This window comes from Notechis scutatus, chromosome 1 (genome assembly GCF_049901735.1).
Source record: "Notechis scutatus isolate UNSWTSFEM ecotype Mainland chromosome 1, rNotScu1.2, whole genome shotgun sequence".
Lineage (NCBI taxonomy): Eukaryota > Metazoa > Chordata > Lepidosauria > Squamata > Elapidae > Notechis > Notechis scutatus.
The window spans coordinates 54,116,890-54,136,824 of record NC_142009.1 but is presented as its reverse complement, the minus strand read 5'-3'; the positions used below and the strand labels follow the sequence as shown (position 1 = coordinate 54,136,824).

General features: G+C 39.3%; 1 protein-coding gene across 2 annotated transcripts; it reads left to right on the top strand.

The window, feature by feature from the left end:
- Nucleotides 1–1,469: 1,469 nt before the first annotated feature.
- Nucleotides 1,470–17,181, top strand: TAF1A (TATA-box binding protein associated factor, RNA polymerase I subunit A). 2 transcript variants are annotated; one of them, XM_087964223.1, is made up of 12 exons: nt 1,470–1,552; nt 3,920–4,068; nt 5,187–5,356; nt 6,100–6,213; nt 6,989–7,187; nt 10,083–10,213; nt 12,147–12,305; nt 12,845–12,911; nt 14,117–14,240; nt 14,573–14,733; nt 15,510–15,604; nt 16,169–17,181. In XM_087964223.1, the coding sequence occupies exons 2-12, from the start codon at nt 3,933–3,935 to the stop codon at nt 16,253–16,255; spliced, it is 1,443 nt and encodes a 480-aa protein (XP_087820349.1). In that variant the 5' UTR covers nt 1,470–1,552; nt 3,920–3,932; the 3' UTR covers nt 16,256–17,181. The 2 variants fall into 2 exon arrangements, with proteins under 2 accessions (XP_087820349.1, XP_026538141.1); XM_026682356.2 differs by lacking the exon at nt 16,169–17,181 and having other exon boundaries at nt 15,510–15,772.
- The last annotated feature ends 2,754 nt before the right edge of the window (nt 17,182–19,935 follow it).

Sequence of the window (19,935 nt, the reverse complement as noted above, 5' to 3'; positions counted from 1 at the left end):
ACTTCCTTGAAACTAGTTTACTATCAGGATTCCAGCAATCACCCTAATTAAATCATGAGCCTTGAGCCAAACTTCGAGTTCTTACCTGGAAAATCAACACAACCCAGATAGCCAGAAAGGATCTTGTGAAAGAATAAAGTGGAACAACATCTGATGACCTCCTTTTACTGGTCCACAATAGAAAGCGTCCTCCCATATTGCATTACGGTGAGGTATGCTGGCTTGACAGCCGTGGATAAAAAGACATTAGGGGGTGGTGAGCACAGCACAAAACATCTCAGGCTGTTCCTGATACTACTAGATGACATCGCTAGGGCTTGCTGCCTTAGAAGAGTGAGGAAAATTCTCAGGGATGATTCACACCCCGGTCAGCACTTCTTCACTCTCCTACCATTGGGTAGGAGATATAGAAGCATGGTCAGCCACACCAACAGGCTGAAGAACAGTTTCTACCCATGGGCTGTCAGACTTGTGAACGGAAAATAACTTCATGTCAACATAGTATGATAGACTGCGGGGCCGGCGCGTTGTGCAACAAGGTCACATGGTATAAGATTGGGACTGGGTTAGGAACCTCTGTCCTGTGAGTTGTGTTGGGGGGCGTGCACGAAGGAAGGCTCAGCCAATCTCACTGTACACATTGTACTCTGACAATAAAGGTAATAATTATTCTTCAGCTCTGACAGGACAGTGGGGAATGGAAGGATTTATATTCCTTGCAGACAGCTGGTCATTTACATCCTTTTAGAGGGTCATTGAAGCACTTGGGAGGTTTATCAAAGAAAAAATAAAGTGCAGTTGTCGCCTGAAAAAGCACAAACAGAATAACCATGACCTGGATGACTGAGAATCTCTACTGACATTACCTTTCAAAATATTCCTAGTCTTTATCCCTGGGATTCTTGGGTGATGTCCTGACCTGCTTCACTAGGCTCAACCTTCTAAAAAGGGCCCTCTCCAATAAGCATTTCTGGAAATGACTCTGAAATATGGTGCATTTATATTAACCTAGATGTAAATATTTTAAAGCAATATTACACAACTACAGTCCATAAAATAAAATAAGACAGGACTGCATAGCAGTGAAAGACAACCTAAGAAGAAAGCCCGGGAAAATAACTATTTGTCAACCTTGCTCTTTCTTCAATTTATCTAAGTTCCAATTCTGTTATGTATCAAGAGACCATCAGAACCACTGAAAAATAAGCAAACGATGAACTAGTATTATCTTCAACGAGGTTCAGTTTACGAGGACAGACACGCGCGCCCAGGAACTCCGGGGCAACGAAGGGACAACACACACTAAAACAATTAGGCACGAAAGGGAAAGGATTCACGCGTGCGCAGGCGAACTCGACGCTTCTTTGAAAGGCAGGGAGGATCACGTGGCCCAGACGATAACCGTTTTCGGAATGCCCACAAAAAAGATGGCGCTCGCTGCGGCAAAGCATCGGAAGTGAAAGAAAAAGCGTTGTCGTCATGTAGAATGTAGCGCGTATATTCTCGGAACCGGAAAGAAGGGAGGTGGGAAGAAAGGAAGCTTCCTATTCCGGTAGGTAGCGCTAATCTGATAATTATCAAATGTTGTGCTCTCATCGGCTATTAGCAATAAAAAAAAAGAGAAGGTAGCAATCCGTCTTACGAAGGATGTGTACGAGTATGTGTGGTCGCTATTAGAGCATTTAAACGGGGTCTCCAACCTTGCCCAGTTTAAGACTTGTGGACTTCAACTCCCAGAAGCTGGCTGAGGAATTCTGGGAATTGAAGTCCACAAGTCTTAAAATGGGCAAGGTAGGAGACCCCTGATTTAAAGCAACGAATTCATTGACCGTTAGGCTAGCATGGTCATAAAACAGTCTTCACGATCTTTGTAACTCCGGTGTTATTTCGTATTATCGTTTTCCTTTTGCTCCTAAAAGAGGTGCTTAGAAAATTGACTGCAAAGGCCAATTGAGTTTCCTGCTTTTCATCTCTGGGGTTGCTGGGTTAATTGAATTGAAACTTATGCCTTTCTAATTGCAGGTTTTGTGAAGCAAGGTGGGCTCTTAACTCCTTTCAGTCACATTATCTTCTACTTGGGAAACACTCTCTGGTCAATGGCAGTTTTTCCTGTAATTTTGTTCTTGTAATTTTTTAGAAATTCTTTTAAGAGTTCTGGAGGTATTACAAGATATAAGGAAAAGATACATAAAATTATTTACACACACACACACACACACACACAATAAGTGATCTCTATAGGATCAATGCTTTTATCAAAATGATAAAAGGAGCCTTGCACTTTAGGATTCAAGCTGCATCCTTTTCATATGTGCACACAAATGACTTCATCACACACATATAAAAGAGTGGCTTACAAAGCTGCAGAGCACATTTTATCATTTGCCCCTTCCTTCCCATTCCTCTGCATAGCACACAAAAGGGAACATAGTACTGTTGAAAGCCCAGGGAAAACAAATATTTTGAAGTTCTTGAATTTACAAGGAGATAGATTGTTTCAATCCCAATGGCAATTTATTCCACAGTATGGTTCCTACCACAAAGAAAGACCAATTGATTGCTTATGTCCAATTCATCCATAAATGTTATCCATTGATTATCAGAGCATAAAGTAGACTATCCATGGATTCATAGCCTTGCAAGTAGCTTGCATCTAATCCATGTAAAACATTATACACCACAGTGACTATCTTCAATTGTGCTTGAATGATTTCTGGTAGCCAATGAAACCGTTTTAATATGGATAATGAGGGATCATGGACAAGCTCTCATGCTAACATTGTACTTGGTCTAATCTGATGCCTTCAGTTCAAGGCCATGAAGAATGCATTGTAATGTTCAAGCTTTAAGGCTAGTACTACATGAATCACTGAGATCAAGTTTGACTCCTCCAAGTAGGGGCACATCTATTTTATCAAGTTTATTATGTAATTATCCAGATCATTGGTAGGTTGAACAGCCTGTTTATAATGTAAATCTATTTCTAAAAGGAACAAATCAAGAATAAACATATCCCTTACTCCTAAGGAAATTGGTAGCAGGTCTCTCTTTTTGATCCACCCTTTGGATATTGAAACTTCAAAAGACTTATTGAGAGATGATCCAGAATTTCAGACCCAGGCATTTGCTGGAGTTTGGTGCTCATTTACTTCAGGGCCCCCAACTTCTGGCCCACTGTGCGGCCATGGCCTGTTCAGAACTGGACTATGCGATTGGATGACGAGTGCGTGTAGCTCCACTTGCGCAAGTGGTGGGTGCTTACATAGAACCATCCCATCCCCTTTCTCCCTGCTGGGCCACTGCAGCGTCGTTAGAACTGGGTCGCATAAGCAGCAGGAAAGTGCACACATGCACATTGGCGCATTGGTGGGTGTCATGCGCAAAGCACTTGTGTGAGCGGAAGACACTCACACACAAAGCTCCATTTGTGCAAGTGTAAATGGAGCTACGCTCACCTGCCAGTTACATAGAACCATCCCCTCTCCCCTCCCTATCTGTATTTGTTAATGAAGTCAACACTACTGAATGTGCCACTCATATAATCCAACTATTGTCTTAAATAGTTTTGATTATAGTTGTCTTAGTTAATTAGGTTTCCTAATATTGCTTTATTTGAAATATGTGGTATTTTTCTTGATGTTTAAATGCTGTTGTGTATAAGTGTATATTTCATGAAAAACTTATTCCTGGGAGCTAATTAAGGATACAACTATGGCTATTAAACAAACACATTTGTTTAAACCAAACATTTAAAATGTGTGTTTTTCCTCTTTCCTGTTTTTGCAGATAGTTAGATTTTGAATGTTTTGTTTATAAGTTTTACACTACTGTAGAGTTGATGGATTTTCTTCTACTATACTTTAAAGCTGATTATAACAATGTTTTTTTCTCTCTATTTTATTTTTTATTCTTAAAAAAGTATAGTCATAGAAATGGATAACTTTGTTGAAGAACTGAGACAAGAAACAAGGTGGTTGTCCACAGAAGAAACAGAGGATGAGTCTTCAGCCAATGCCAATGTTCCAGGAATTTATTTGCCTTTACTGCCAAAACATTTCAAGTATCCAAGTAAGTTTTTACTGACATAATAGAAAGTAGGGATGAAGGAAAGTAGCAAAATCCTAGTATTATTCTCTCCCTTTCCCCCATATAGGCCTTCATCAGCCTTCAGTACATAGTAGTGTTATCTTTACCTTTTGCTCAGGGGTGGGATTCAAATTTTTTAACAACCGGTTCTGTGGGCGTGGCTTAGTTGGTGGGCATGACTTGGTGGTCATGTGACTGGCTGGGCGTGGTCAACTCAACATCATTCACTTCGAGGCACGCATCTCCTCGTCTAGCCTCTCATGACTGTGGGGATGCTGCAACAGTCGTAAGTGTGAAAAACGGTCATAAGTCGCTTTTTTCAGTGCCATTGTAACTTTGAATGGTCACTCCACCCAAGCAAAGTACCAGCAAAGGAGGAAAAAAAAACACCAGAGAAGTTCCAGAGACGGGAAGTCTAGTCCTGCCAATAATGTAATAAGGGTTAATGGAGAGGCAGTTTCTGTAAGCAACACCAGAATATTTCCTTCCCGCCTTCCTTACAGGATTAGGCCAGTAATTTCTTCTAACAACCGGTTCTCCGAACTGCTTAGAATGTTAACAACCGGTTCTAGCTAATAGGTGGGAACCTATAGAATCCCACATCTGCTTTTGCTGTAAACCTGTTATAACCAATTATTTTCTTCAAGGAAATTGTATGTCTTTTGGGTGCCACTTTGAAATGCAATTGAGAAATGGTATACTGAACGTTAACATAACATGGAATGTTCATTTATAGAAAAACTAGCAATTTAAAAGATGGGTTCTAACCTAGCTGCTGCCCTGATATTGTTTTTCCTTTTGGCAAAGCAAATTCAATTGGGTGACCCTTACCAATGTGCTCTGCTATAGTACATATTATTTTTATTTATTTATTTGTTGAATTTGGGCAATGCACAATTGTTAGTTACTATTGCTGTTATTCATGTGATGGTGATGTAGGGATACAGACTGCTAATTGAAAATAGCATGTTGGAAACTTATAGTTTCACATTCCAGATATGAATATAAAATTCACATGTTTTTCTGTGAATGGTAAACTTAGTTCCATAAATGCTTTGTTTGTAAAATAAATAACCAACATTTTCTTATGTTGGCTGAAGCAAATATGGCTGTGAAATCTTCAGAATTCCAAAAGGTAAAAGAGGATTGTTTATGCTGTATCCAAGATGCTCTCTTACAAAGTCAGTGGCAGAGGGCTGCAGAATTAATGATAAGCTACTTGGAAATGCTGGAAAATACAAATTCAGAAAAAAGAGTGACATCTCAAGAGGTAGGTAAATTAATTAACACAATATCTTTACAATGAATGGAAATATATAATTTCTCTAGCATGTGTCTCTATATAATATAATTAAGAACAGGATAAAAATGTCCCATTTATGCATCTTGTCATACATAGATATTTTTTTTCATAAATTTGGGGTGTAAACCTTTTTTGGTGCATGGGAACCTTTGAAAATTTGAATGGATGTAGTGAGTGCTCTCAAAAATGTCATAGTTATAATGGGATTGTGTGTTCACAAAATAGTTTCCAAACAATGTAGTCAATCATGAAAATACTTAGTTGACACAAGGCAACCTGTTGGCTGGCCTTCACTTCCTATTAGCCCTTTATTTTATGTAATATATGTTGGGTCTATACAAGGTCCTGTATTCTGTGTAAATAAAGATGATAGAAGATGGTGTTTTTATTTGTAGAATGCCAGATCTCTCCGTCTGCCTATCTGATGGCATAGTTTATGGGAAACTAAATATGGAAACTATAATGTTCACAGGCAAATGTGTTGGGACGTTGGTCAAGAAAATCAAGATGATAGCTTTGACCACACCATTGAGCCTGCCATTTTGACTTTCTTGATTTCTCCACTGTGGATGTCCCTGCTCATGGTCATCATGTTAGTGATTTTGTTGTAAATAGTTTTATAAATTAAAGGTACATCAGTAGTCACAGTGCATTTGCTTTTAGTACTATGGCTTTATGACTTGCTTGGAGTGTATTTTCTTCCTGATTAGGAGATCTGGAGAGTAGGAACTGAAATCTTGCAACAGCATCCACAGAGTAATATAGAAGAGATCAACTATTTTGCAGATCGGATGAAAAATTTAGGAGTCAAAAGATATTTAAAGGTAAGGAACAACCTCTTCAGGTAAAAATAATTTTAATTCAACATTTTAATATTGAAAACATGTTTTTATGATACTTCCTACTGATTCCTTTAAGAATATGATGTAATTTTAGAGAGGTCAAATATAAATACATTTATAACCACTATAAAAATGATCAGAAGCCACATCTTTATATTCTTTCCTTATATTTTCTTCCTTACATTTCCTCTCTCCCTCCCTCCTTCCCTCCCTCCCTATTCTGTTTTCTTATTTTATGTTCTAATTTATATTTTATCTTTTTAAAATTTCTTTGATAAAATTATATTAAAAAAGAAAATATGCTGTTATTGTAAAACTTCAGTATAGATCTTTAAATTGCGCTTCATATTTTATATTTCTGATAAAATATGTGGCTTCAAATTTTAATGACACAGGACTGTATTTTGATTATGGCTTTGGAACTATTTAAAAATGGAGTGGCTCCATAATGGATTCTAACTGAATACTGTAAGCATATTTGTTTCACAACCTGGAAAAAAATCACTCTCATATATATGAATAAAAAGTGTGATTATTTCTTTTGTAAAAATCTTTGATTTCTTATGCAGCTCACCATCTAGCATACCTATACACAACTACAGTTGAAAGTGGTTTCTTGTTATTAAAACAGAATAGTTCTAAATACACAACTCTTATCTGAAGTTATTGGGAAGATTTACTGTTGCTTTGCTTATGCATATTTGCATCCAAAGTTGCTGCTTCTGTTCAACCCAGTAAACAAAAGCTCAAATTACAGATTTCTTTAGAGCATGCCTTCCACCTTTTGCGCAGTGGATTTCTGGATGAAGCCTATCAGAACTTGATCTTGACTGAAAGTTGGCGATATGGAGAAGAAACTGTTGCTCAGGAAAAAGAGCTGAAGCTCGTTCAAGCTTATAAGGGGCTGATACACTACTATAGGTGGTTAAAAAAGAAGACGGACCTTTTGGAGCTGGGTGAGTATGTGCCTATACATGCCGCACTGGCAACATGCAGCAGTAACTCCTGTAGTTGTCCTTGCATTTTTTCAATTTCATTCATGAAATATGAAAGGTGAGGCAAATCTTTGGCTGAGTTCTCAGGCATGCTTACTAGGAAGGAAGTTTCAGAGAATTCCATGGAATTAGTACCTCATGAAGCATGTAGAAGATTTTTGAAATTCATTTGGTATCTTCCTCAGCAATGGGGAAGGCTAAAGATTACTGTATATGTTGTTCCTTCTGTATTGCATGTTCATTTTTTGTTGTTTTTTAAACGACCTGGAGAACTCAAAACAAATGGCTTTTTCAACTGGCTACTATTATCTTACTTTGTTTGCTGATAAGCTCTATCAGATTTATTGGCCTTGGATAATCATAGTATTTAACTATGATTTGAGGCCATGATCAAGACTGTCAAAACCACAGTGACAATATACACTGCTCAAAAAAATAAAGGGAACACAAAAATAAAACATCCTAGATCTGAATGAATGAAATATTCTTATTAAATACTTTGTCCGTTACATAGTTGAACGTGCTGACAACAAACTCACACAAAAATTATCAATGGAAATCAAATTTAGCAACCCATGGAGGTCTGGATTTGGAGTTACACTCAAAATTAAAGTGGAAAAGAACACTACAGGCTGATCTAACTTTGATGTAATGTCCTTAAAACAAGTCAAAATGAGGCTCAGTAGTGTGTGTGGCCTCCACGTGCCTGTATGACCTCCCTACAATGCCTGGGCATGCTCCTGATGAGGTGGTGGATAGTCTCCTGAGGGATCTCCTCCCACACCTGGACTAAAGCATCCCCCAACTCCTGAACAGTCTGTGGTGCAACGTGGCATTGGTGGATGGAGCAAGGCATGATGTCCCAGATGTGCTCAATTGGATTCAGGTCTGGGGAACGGGCGGGCCAGTCCAACCAATGCCCTCGTCCTCACAAAAACTCCCACCCCCCCCACACAAAGCCAGCCCATTCATGCCCAAGAACAACCCAAACCCACCCCAACCCCACCACTCCGCCCACAAAAGCCCGTCCCCCCCCCCCCCCCTTCCCCCCCCCCCCCCCTCGGGGGGGCCGGGGGGGGCCCCCCCCCCCCACACCATTACTGACCCACTGCCAAACCGGTCATGCTGGAGGATGTTGCAGGTAGCAGAACATTCTCCATTGTGTCTCCAGACCCTGTCACGTCTGTCACATGTGCTCAGTGTGAACCTGCTTTCATCTGTGAAGAGCACAGGGTGCCAGTGGCGAATTTGCCAATCTTGGTGTTCTCTAGCAAATGCCAAATGTCCTGCATGGTGTTGGGCTGTAAGCACAACCCCCACCTGTGGACGTTGGGCCCTCATACCACCTCATGGAGTCTGTTTCTGACCATTTGAGCAGCCACATGCACATTTTTGGCCCACTGGAAGTCATTTTGCAGGGCTCTGGCAGTTTTCCTCCTGTCCCTCCTTGCACAAAGGCGGAGGTAGCGGTCCTGATGCTGGGTTGTTGCCCTCCTATGGCATCCTCCATGTCTCCTGATATACTGGCCTGTCACCTGGTAGCGCCTCCATGCTCTGGACACTACGCTGACAGACAGAGCAAACCTTGCCTCAGCTCGCATTGATGTGCCATCCTGGATGAGCTGCACTACCTGAGCTACTTGTGTGGGTTGCAGACTCCGTCTCATGCTACCACTAGAATGAAAGCACCGCCAGCATTCAAAAGTGACCAAACCATTAGCCAGAAAGCATAGGAACTGAGAAGTGGTCTGTGGTCACCACCTGCAGAACCACTCCTTTATTGGGGATGTCTTGCTGACTGCCTATGCTTTCCACCTGTTGTCTATTCCATTTGCACAACAGCATGTGAAATTGATTGTCAATCAGTGTTGCTACCTAAGTGGACAGTTTGATTTCACAGAAGTGTGATTGACTTGGAGTTACATTGTGTTGATTAAGTGTTCCCTTTATTTTTTTGAGCAGTGTAGTTTAGTTGCTAAGCTAAATTTTTTCAAAGGAAAATGTAAGGAGAAATCGTAATAATCTGTTAGTGATCTTGTGGAAGTACAAAATGGAGAAATAGGGAAACTCTAGTTGCTCAGTTCCCCCATAATATTTTACCACATTAAGTATTAAGGTTGAGAACTGGGAAACTTTATTTATTTATTTATTTATTTGATTTGCCAATTGTTTACAAGATAATAAGTATAAGCGTATACATAGTTGTGAATACATGAAATGGGTACATATAAGAAAAATAAAAGAATAAGAGAAACAATAGGAGAAACTGTTAGCATCCAAACCAAACTTAAGTCTAAAAATGTTAGTGAATTCTTAGAAGCTTAGCACTCAGACAAATCAGCCATCAGTGGACACAGAGAGATAAGCCACATTTACACATCACCCAGAAGAGACAATAAAAAGCTCAGGAAATCAAAAGACCAGAACATATTCTTTTCCACAGCCAATACTCAGACTAGTAGGGATCAGCATCAGACAAAAGATCAGGCAGTAAACAATGATTAAGGAACTACTAAAAGGAAAATCACTCTATAAACAAAGAGCAACTCCCTCCCCATACAAGCACTGATGATGTTACCTAGTTTTTATCATTCTTCCTCACCATTCATTTTATTGTTTAGCTTCTTTAGTGTAAAAAATATTCAGGAGATCTGAAATGGCAGCTGTTGTATTATAAATACGACATTTTCCTTTGAATTTCAATTTGAATTACTATATTCTTTGACTATAGTATCTCTTTTTAAGCTTTTTTTTTCCTGGAGGGTTTTTGAAAAATTGATTTTAAAACCAAGGATAAAATCATGATGTCATCTGTTCCAAATTAGATTTATGAGATAGATGTCTTGCCTTTCACAGATGAAGACAGCTGTACCCAAACTTCTGTTCAGCAGGAAATGCATAGCTTGTACCAACAAGCTAAGGTCAGCCTCAGGGAAATAATCAGAATTCCTGGAGTTTGGGATCCTTTCGTGATTTGTTATGTGGATGTAAGAACACCCTTTGTACAACAGACTTTCTATGTCACATAATCTAGATAGCTGTCAGAAGGGGCAACTTTAATAGAGAGTTATTAAGTAACTCAATGGTAGAGGTCTATACATTCAGAAATTTGTGAAAGTGCTATAAGCTTTACCACCACACAATTACCTGTACAGTTAGACATAAAATGGTTATTGGATGGCTAGTATTGTCTTATGCTTTGTTTCAGCATTTGAAATTGTACATTTAGCTCCATGTGGTAAAAACACACAAAACAACCTGATATGTATTCATTTATTTGTTTTATATCCTACCTTTTGTTCAGGAGCTTGAGGCAGTGTGTATAGTGCTCCTGCCTCCCATTCCCCCCACATACAACAACCACCCTGTGATGTAGGCTGAAGTAAAAAAAAAGTGACTAGTTCACAATTACTCCATGAGCTTCTATGGCTGAGAGTGGACTATGGCTGAGCCTGAATCTCCCAAAGGGAGTCCGACTCTTAATCATCACATCACATTAGCTCACTATTTTCAGGGAAGGCATGTTAACGATGCAGCTAAAGCCTACTTAAAGCTGGCTTCCTCATGGGTTGGAGTATAACAAAAGCAGCCTCAAGGAAAGGAGGAAAAAAGAGCGTTTGAAGCATGGCTATACAAGTGGGAACAGTCCTAGATGTTACTTTCATTAGGCTTTGGCTGATTTAAACTACTATTTATGAACCATTGACTAGGTTTATATATTAACTAAGCCATGGTGTGATTTGTTTGTTTCTGACTTAACATATTGTGAGAACCAACCATTTGATCTGTAAACCAAAGTTTATGATTCCACATGTTTTTATGGAATCAACCAGTCATTGCTGGACCAGAACAAGGGGTTCAGAATGTTAAGAAACTAGATTTTAGGAAATATTTCCTGATAATATGTGTGACTCACTGGAACAGTTCTCCTTCATCGGAGGCCTGAAAACAGAGGCTGGAGATTTATCTGTCCAAAATGCTTATTGCATAATATGTGCTATGATATTTATTTTTCTCACCGCACATAACACAGATCCGTTTATCATTGTAGCAAAATCCTCCTTGGTGCTGCAGTTCATATAGCTGACCATAGATGGCCCTAGGGCACTGATTTTCAGTGGTGAGATAAAAATTGGAAAAAGATGCTACAAAGGAAGGAAGCAGAAGAGAAAGGAAAGAAACAGAGAAATGGGAAAGTCTGTTGGATAATGAAAAAGCAGAAAAATTAAATGAAACAAGGGAGATAAATGCAGGGAGGTTTAGTGGGCAGGAAATTGGAAAAGTATTGGGGAGGCAGCAAGTGGGGACTGCTAGGAGAGCAGTCAGGAGTTGGAAGGGACCTCAGAGATCATCCTGTCTGACTCTCTGTGCAAAATTTGCTAAAGCATTTTGGACACATGACTATCCAGCCTGTTTAAACATCTCCACTGAAAAGGAGCATACAGGCAACCTGTTTCATTGCTTGAATCAATCAGGAATTTTCCCTCAAAATCTGAATTTCGTTTCCTGTAGTTTTAATCCACTGAGCCTGTCTGTTGCACCCAGAGCAACAGAAAACAACACGTCCACTCCCTCCTTTATATGACAGCTTTTTAGTTATCCAAAGAGGACTGTCACGATCTCACCTCAGCCTTTTCTTATTCTTCTAACTGTTCTTCCTAGGACTTGGTTTCCAGTCCCTGCATCATCTTAGTAGCATTAGCAGGCAAAAGCTTGGTTGGGCACATGGGGGAGAGAAAAGCTTGTCAGGGAGCCTGAAGCCATATGTTTTTGTACCTTGCCTTAATGCAGTTTAAAAATAATTGCACTGTTAAATTACTTTTATTTTAGTTTCATTCTGTTGCAAACGGTTTGGTACTATGGTTCTTTGTAACATGGTGTCAGTTTGAAATGAACAGCTGAACATTTGTGTTCTTTTAGTTGCTGGAACATTATGAGGAGTATGAAGAAGCACGGGAAGTGTTAAATGACTATGCGTATAATTCCAATTTTCCTTCCAACCCTAATGCTCATGTCTACTACTACCAGTTCCTAAAGAGAAGGGGGGAATCAAGGAAAACACGGATCTCTGTACTGCAGGCAAGAATTCTGGAGTTTTACTGTTCTGTTCTGTTTATGATTCTGTTCTTACTCTCTTTTATCTATGAATAATGAAGAACACAAATCAGCTAATCAAAGCTGAAGGTTTTCTTGGAAGTTGAATGTGTGTAATAGTGTAGCAAATAGCTTACTGAAATCAACAGAATTTATAACTACAACTTACTCCTAATCATTTTGTAATCATTTGGAGTTACAACAGCCTTTTCTTTTGGTAATATAACCTCATCTCATCATGTGCCCAAAATGGAATAATTTGACCGAGTGCATGTGTGGCCATCGTAACTTTGAGGATAGGCTGTAAATAGATTTTTTAAAGTCTGTTGTATCTTCAAATGGTTGTTAAGGACTGGTGGTAAGTTGAAGATTACCTGTAATATGCCTTGACTCTGAGGTGAAACTGGCAGTCCAATCCTGTCCTCTGGCACAAACTTCTGCAGGTATCTTCTGTAAAATCATTGAGATGTAAAAGTGCCTAGTTTTGCTTTCCAAAATTCACCCATTTTCCTGTTTCTTTCTAGATTCTGCATGAGCTTGTTCCTTCCCATGAACTAATGCTGGAATTTTACAACTTGCTTAAAAAATCGAGTGAGTCCTTTTAAGGCTATCCAATATTACACTCAGATTAGTTGCTCTGTTCCTCCCTTGAGCCATAATTAACAGGAAAAGTTTCAAGAAAATCCTAATGCAAATAAAAGTTTATAACCTAGAATGCCTTTTGCTATCTTGGACTTATCTTTTGAAGGAAAGCAGAACGACCTTGTTCTATTTGCACTGGTTACAGTCTCACTAAATTATCATAAGGCAGGGGTATCAAACTCAAGGCCCCTAGGCCAGATTCAGCCCACGGGGTGCTTAGTTTTGGCCCGTAGGGCCACCCTGGAAAAAAAGAAGGACCAGCTTATGGTGCCTTTGCCAGCAAAAACAGAGCTCGGGAGGGCCGCATGGTTTTCGCTGTCAGAGGGTTGCAGGAGGCCATCACAGCTAAAAATGGAACTCAGGAGCCTGTTTTCTCTGGCAGAGCTCTCGGGCCACCACAGGCTCCCCTGACACGAGTGACGTCGAGTTGGCCACGCCCACCCTGGTCCCCCAACGTCAAACACAATCCTGATGAGGCCCTCAATGAAATCGAGTTTGACACCCCTGTCATAAGGCATTCTGTGTAGAATTATCTTTGCTTTGAAAACATTGCTATAGATGATAGTGCCTGAAAAGTGATACATACTGATTAAATTATTCTGATATTATGCTAATTACTGTTTCTTTTTTTTTCCTGGCTCAGTTTATCTTAATGATCTTCATATTTAAAGGCTTGACACCTGAACTCCTATGAACCTGCCCATATCTTGTGATGAGTTCCGCTGTTTCTGGCCCACTATTAATATCCAGCAAAGGACAGGCTTGTTTTAGTTGAGGCCTGCTATCCTTGAATAATATATATTATCAGCTTTTAAGCTAATTTTAAAAATTAGTCTTTATCACATAATTTTAATTCACTTTACATTGAGTTCTTTTCAGTCTCCTATAATTTCCAACTAGCATGGTTAAAAGCTACAAATTAATGGCTTACTTCAGAACGGTGTTTGGTTTGATATATAGTATCTTATTGTAAATTGAGGAGATTATATCCAGTACAATTAGTTGCTACTACTGCAGCTGTTATTGGATTTTTGTCTTTGGTTTCAGAAATTAAAAAGAAAAAAGAAAACCCTCACCATCTGGAAATGAGAACTTTTGCCTCTTTTGCATATATTAGAATACTATAAAAATAATGGGATCTATTCCAATTTCAGAAAAAAGAAAAAAGCATAAATTACAGCTGAAAGTTATTTTTGCAACCTTGGATTTTGCTGCATGGAAGGAAAATGTAAAAGCTTGGAGTTATTTGGCAAAACAGATAGTAGAAATTCTGCAAAAGTAAGTCTATTAGGTCTTACAGTGTGATTACATCTATATAAATATGTGTGTTTATATGTATTGTAAAAATCTAATGTGCTTTAATTTTTTTAGGGGGAGGTTCTAGTCCTCTGCATGAAATGGTGGATTATTTCCGATGGAACTAGGACTTTCTTAAAAAATAGAATCAGGAACCCAGAGTTCAAGAAAATTTAGCAATCTCCTTAATGAGCATTAGCTAATGAGGACTACCTGTAATAAAGTATGAAATTCCCCTACCAATCTTTGAGGTATATCTATTCAGATTTAGATCTAATTCAAATATTCCTGGGTTTTCTTTGAATGTTTTTCAGCTCCGATAAGCAATTTTACTGGCTCAAAAAGGAGTGGGATATTCGAAAGGACTGGTGGCCAGCTTTTCATTTCAGTCTTTATTTGGCAAAAAGTAACTGGCAGGAAAACAAAAAACTCACTTGTGAAAAAGTTCTGATAGCTGGCATACTGTTGGGAAAAGGTAAGGTTCTCGATCCCTATATGTTAATGATGATTTCAAATACTATTTAAATAGTATTTAAAAAATGATTCCTCTTTCCCCATAAAATGTGCATATTCCATGACTAATACACAAAGAGCTTTATAGGTGATTATCAGTGCATTGATTTGCATCCAGCTGAGAAGTGAAAACTAGTGCCAATATCAAAGTAGCAGTGATACACCAGCATCCTAACTACCTGGGCCACTTCCAACCAGTTGTGCTTCTGAGTAGTCTTCAAGGGCAACCTCATATAAAACATATTGCAGCAATCTAACTGGGAGGTGACTAAGGAGTCAGTGACCATGAACTAGGTTTCCCAATCTAGAAACAAGTACAATTGGCACACAAGATGGAGGTGTGCAAATGCCGTCTGCACCAGTGCTGCCACTTGCTGTTCAAGTTCATATGACAGTTGCCTCAATTGATCCTCAAGGTGGCCCTGCAAATATTTTTCTGGTCTTTCCCTCCCCAGGAGGAACCTGGTCACCTTGAACAGGGTTGCAGAGGCAGTAAGATCAGAAAAATAGTTATGTTTGGTTGTTTTTCTTGCCACAAGGTAATACCTGTATTTGTCTGGATTTGGTTATTCATCTCCAAGGGCCTTTTCTGATGTTTCATCTCCTGGAGTGAAGAAAATATGTCCAGTTTAATTGACTGATGGTGTTTAGAAGAGCCCTTCTTGGGTCGCAAGTTATTTTAATACCATTGTTGGGTCACATTTGTTCTAATGCCATTTCGTTTTTGTATATTTTTAGACTGCAAGTACTTTAAGTATGTCACAAAAGAAGGTTGTAAAGTTCAGAAGAAAAAGTTCGGACAGTTGAAGAAATTTGTGAAAGAACACAGCTGGGTCAGTTTAAGATTGGCTGATACGTGATTACTTAGTATCAAACGTCATGCTTTTTCAAGGGCGTTAGGTGATTTTGATGTTCATCCTGACAATTATTGTAAAATTCAGGTAATCCTCGAGATCCCATTTTGAAATGATGGCTGCTGCAGCACCCCTTACAACTGGCCACAGGGACGTTGCAGCATCCCTCACCTCTTCCCCCACTCCCCATGGTCTGACCCACCGGGACTCCACAGTGCTTGGCCTACTCTCCATGCTTCCTAAATCCCCTGCCATTTTCCATGCACTGATAATTCCTTGCAGACATGGCAGCTGCTTTCAGAGCATTCTGCCCTGATTAGCTGACCGTTGGGAGACCCTCAAAGCTCTCTTGGCTCTTGCTAGGCTTTGGCTAAGCCTGCTGCCTGCATGCAAAAATGGAAGCTTCAGGATTATCTTCCCAAAACCTTTCCCTTGTTTAATTCCCTCCCTCCTCCAGAAACTCACATTTCTTCAATTAAAAAAAAACAGAAAAAAAAAGCCAGGGAGGACAGACTTGTTGATCTTTCTTCTCCCTCCCATTAGGTGCTGAAACTAAACTCTCTGCCTCTGCATTTCAATCTTGATCTTTTAACCACTTCATTTGCTAAATTTACTGCTACCTTACCTTGATGAGTGACTGCCGGGCTGAAGAGTAGAGAGAAGGAAGCAAGCAAGCAAACAAAGAAAATCTGGAGCTCAGCCCAAAAAGTTCATTCAGGCATCTAGAGCACAATATGTGCAGCAAACGGCCAGCCACAGCAGAAGCTGGGTCCTTGGAAAGCTTTTTGCTGCATGTCTGACTCCCTTTCCAGGGGTCCTAGCTGGATCCAAAAGGAAATTGGACTAGCAGGGAAAAGCTTGGGAAGCTGTTGCTGTTTGTCTGATTCTAGGTTCATCACCTAATTGGGGGGAGGCCTTTTAACTCCCACTTTTTTCTGGTTTTGTTTTTTTTTTAAATTGAAGAAAATGTGGGTTTCTGGGATGGAGGGAGATAACCAAGGGAAAGATTTGGGGAAGATCATCCTTGAAACTGTCTCCTTTGTATGCTGGTGTCTGGCTTCCCCAAGTCTAGCAAAAGCCAGGAGAGGTTTGCAGTCTCCTGACAGCCAGCTGTTTGGAGTAGAGGCCTAGCCCATCAGCAGAGGCTTTATAATCCACGCACAGAGGCTTGTTTGGAAGCTTCTCTGGCATTGGAATGTGGTGTTGGGCCCTAATCTAGGTGGGCTTTTCCCTCCTGCTGAGCTGTTTTTCCACTTTGCAAAGCTTTTTGCTGCTGGTCTGCCTCCTTTATGGACACGGCTGGGTGATAGGCCTTCTCCCCCCCCCCCAACTCCCCTCAATGCTCCACTTAACAACAGACACAATTGTTTAATGGCATCAGGGAGAGCAGGGGTGGGGGTTGTTAAACAAGGCTGTTTTGCTTAATGGCCATCCCCATTTGCGACTGTAATGAGCAGGCTCCATTATGGTCATAAGGACTACTTATACTTGAGGACTACTTATATGTTTTATGTATAAGAATTATATATTTTTTTTACAATAAATGTTTCTATAATAAATCTGTTCGTATCAATGTACTTTTTTACTTGTTTATGTTTATGTTTGAAATAAAAATTGAGGCTTTAGAGAAAACAGACACGATAATTTACATTTCCAAAGTTGCATTTACAGTAGAACACATGAAACTTTTTATTCATTTAAAATGTTTATATGGCTGCCCATCTTGTGGCACGCAACTCAAAATAGGTTAAATATGGATGTGGATAGTGGTCATATACAATATTTGAATAGGTATTATTGGATGCATCCTGAAAGCATATGTTTCTGAAGGCTTCCTGGTTCATGGCTAGCTTATTGTGGTATATGAGGGACTAAGCTCAAGAGGTGGGCAGGAGTAGACTTGTTGGAAAGTGGTGAAGTTAGTTCCTTAAATAACTACACAGTGTAAAGCCACTCATATTTTTTGTTTTACAAAATCATATACTGTATCAACTAAAAAAGTTCCCAATTGTTGATCTCATCCACCTTCTTTTACCCTACAGAACTATGTCATTTAGTAGTTTATAGAGTGACAAATGGGACAGCCTACCACTGTCCATTTTATGATATGAATGACTTACGTTTTCAAAGTTACCTACACTTTAATACACAATAATGCAAAAATGAATGAACTGGAAAACAACTAAGATTAAAACTTAAAAGTATCATTAATAAGTTAAGATTCATTAAACCATGAAAATAAAGTTTCTTCAACAAGAAATTAAACTTTGATCACATGGTATATTGATCAGTTTTCTCATGGCGATAGGAAAAAATCGGTAGTTGGTATAAACATGCCTTCCATCTAGGATTTTAATTCAAGTACACTACACCACAGTTTTTCCATCGAAGGAAAACATTCTTCTTAGCTGCTGCCCCTGCAGGATAAATCCAACATTGTTTGTGCTTTGGTAAGTTCCAAATTTTAGCAATATTAGTCACCATTTTACTGACATCTTTGACAGTTATTTATTTTCTGAATATCCTATCTTAAAACCATAGGAGTAACACTTAATTTAATTGTATTATTATTGGCTGCCAAATGGCTTTGGGTGGCTTACAAGTAAAAGTCAACTTATTAAAAGAAAAATATAACAGATCAGAACAGCAAAGTTCAAAAATCAAAAGAAAACCAAAGCAAAACAAAACCAGAAAACTGGTCTAAAATCATCTTGTCCCCAAAGCCTGGAAGAATGATCAGAGCCAGAATCTTTGAGTGGGGAGGACATTCCAGATGGAAGGAATTGCAAAAAACTAAGCATGTATCTTGGGTCCCACAAGTTGATATTCTTTAATGAGATCTGAAGCGCACCCACCCTGTTGGACCAAAGCCAATGGGCAGAGATAACAGGAGATAAGAAATTCAGATAGCAAGGTTCTTAAGTATGAGAGTCATTAAAGGTGATAACCAGCATCTTGAATTGTACCTGGAAGCTGAATGGCAACACAACTGGATTATACATTTATAACAGGCCCCATTGCCTGTGCTATAACATTCTGGATTAGCTGCAGCCCATGTACAGCACGTTACAGTAATCCAGTTGTGAGGTAACTAGAACATGAATGATTGAAAGACTTTCTGGTTCTGCAAAGGTGCAACTTTTGCACAAGCTATACCCATGTAAAGGTCTTGGTTACAGCTTCCACCTGCTCTATGAACAAGAGCTGGTAGGCCAACATGATTTCCAGATTGCCCACATGCAATTTGCAGATTGCAGGCAGAAGTATAAACCTGTTGAAAACAACTAAGGAGATACCTTGAGACCTGGAGGACCAAATAGAACAATCCCATATGCCTTCTAGGCATTGTATCTGGTTTCTCAAATTTCAGTAGGCTTTTCCCCTCAAGGTTTCTATCAAATCTCAATAAGACTAAAAGTGTGTTTGAAAATAAATATTGCAGAAATCTGAATTTTTCACCGATTTACAACCCCAAGTTACTGTATGCACTACGTTCTTTTTAGCATAGAGCTCGTTAGTAGAAAATTAATGAAGGTGATTATCCATCCATATACTTATTTATATTTTAGAGAAATTGTAAGCTGTTTTGAAACATTAAAGAACAGGTTCTTTAAAGATTACATTCTGCATAAGGGTAGCCTGAAAGGAAGGAATATCATGGATATGTATCTATGTTATGTTTTAAAATAGTATTAATCCATCCAGCCCAATCTCTAGAAGTCCTTGGAACTATATCTTTGTCTGATGTGTGACTAGACAAAGCAACTCACAAAGACATCCAGCAGAGAAGGTCTAGACTCGGACAAGGCAGCTTCTTCTGCCCTTCAGTGATTGATGAAACACATAAAAACAAGCGAAACAGCTGCTACAGAAGGATGGCATCAGCTTTCATTGCTATTGGCCAATGTATATTCTATTATAGTCTGGTGGATGAATCCACATCAGTTACAACTCTCACAACAAACCGATTGAGCAATGGTAGAACTGAATTGCCTTCAGCCACTTCCAGTAACTTCAGCCCATTTCCAGTAACCCATCATTTCTAAGCAAGCTGCAAAGTTCTTCCTCTTTTCTGCAGCTTACTTGATATCTACATTGGATGCTAAGGAGGCTGGAGAAGCTTAACTTTGCTTTGCCAGATTGCTTCTTGATTGTACATGACTCCTGTTTTTTTGTGGCCTCCAGGCAAGGGCATTAATACAACACTGCTTTAGTGTATTGGAGAAATGTAACAGACATGCAAAGAATAACTTCGACCATCGTTTTTCTTGACAGTGGTGCTTGGGAGGCCATTTCTGTGGCTTGCAGAT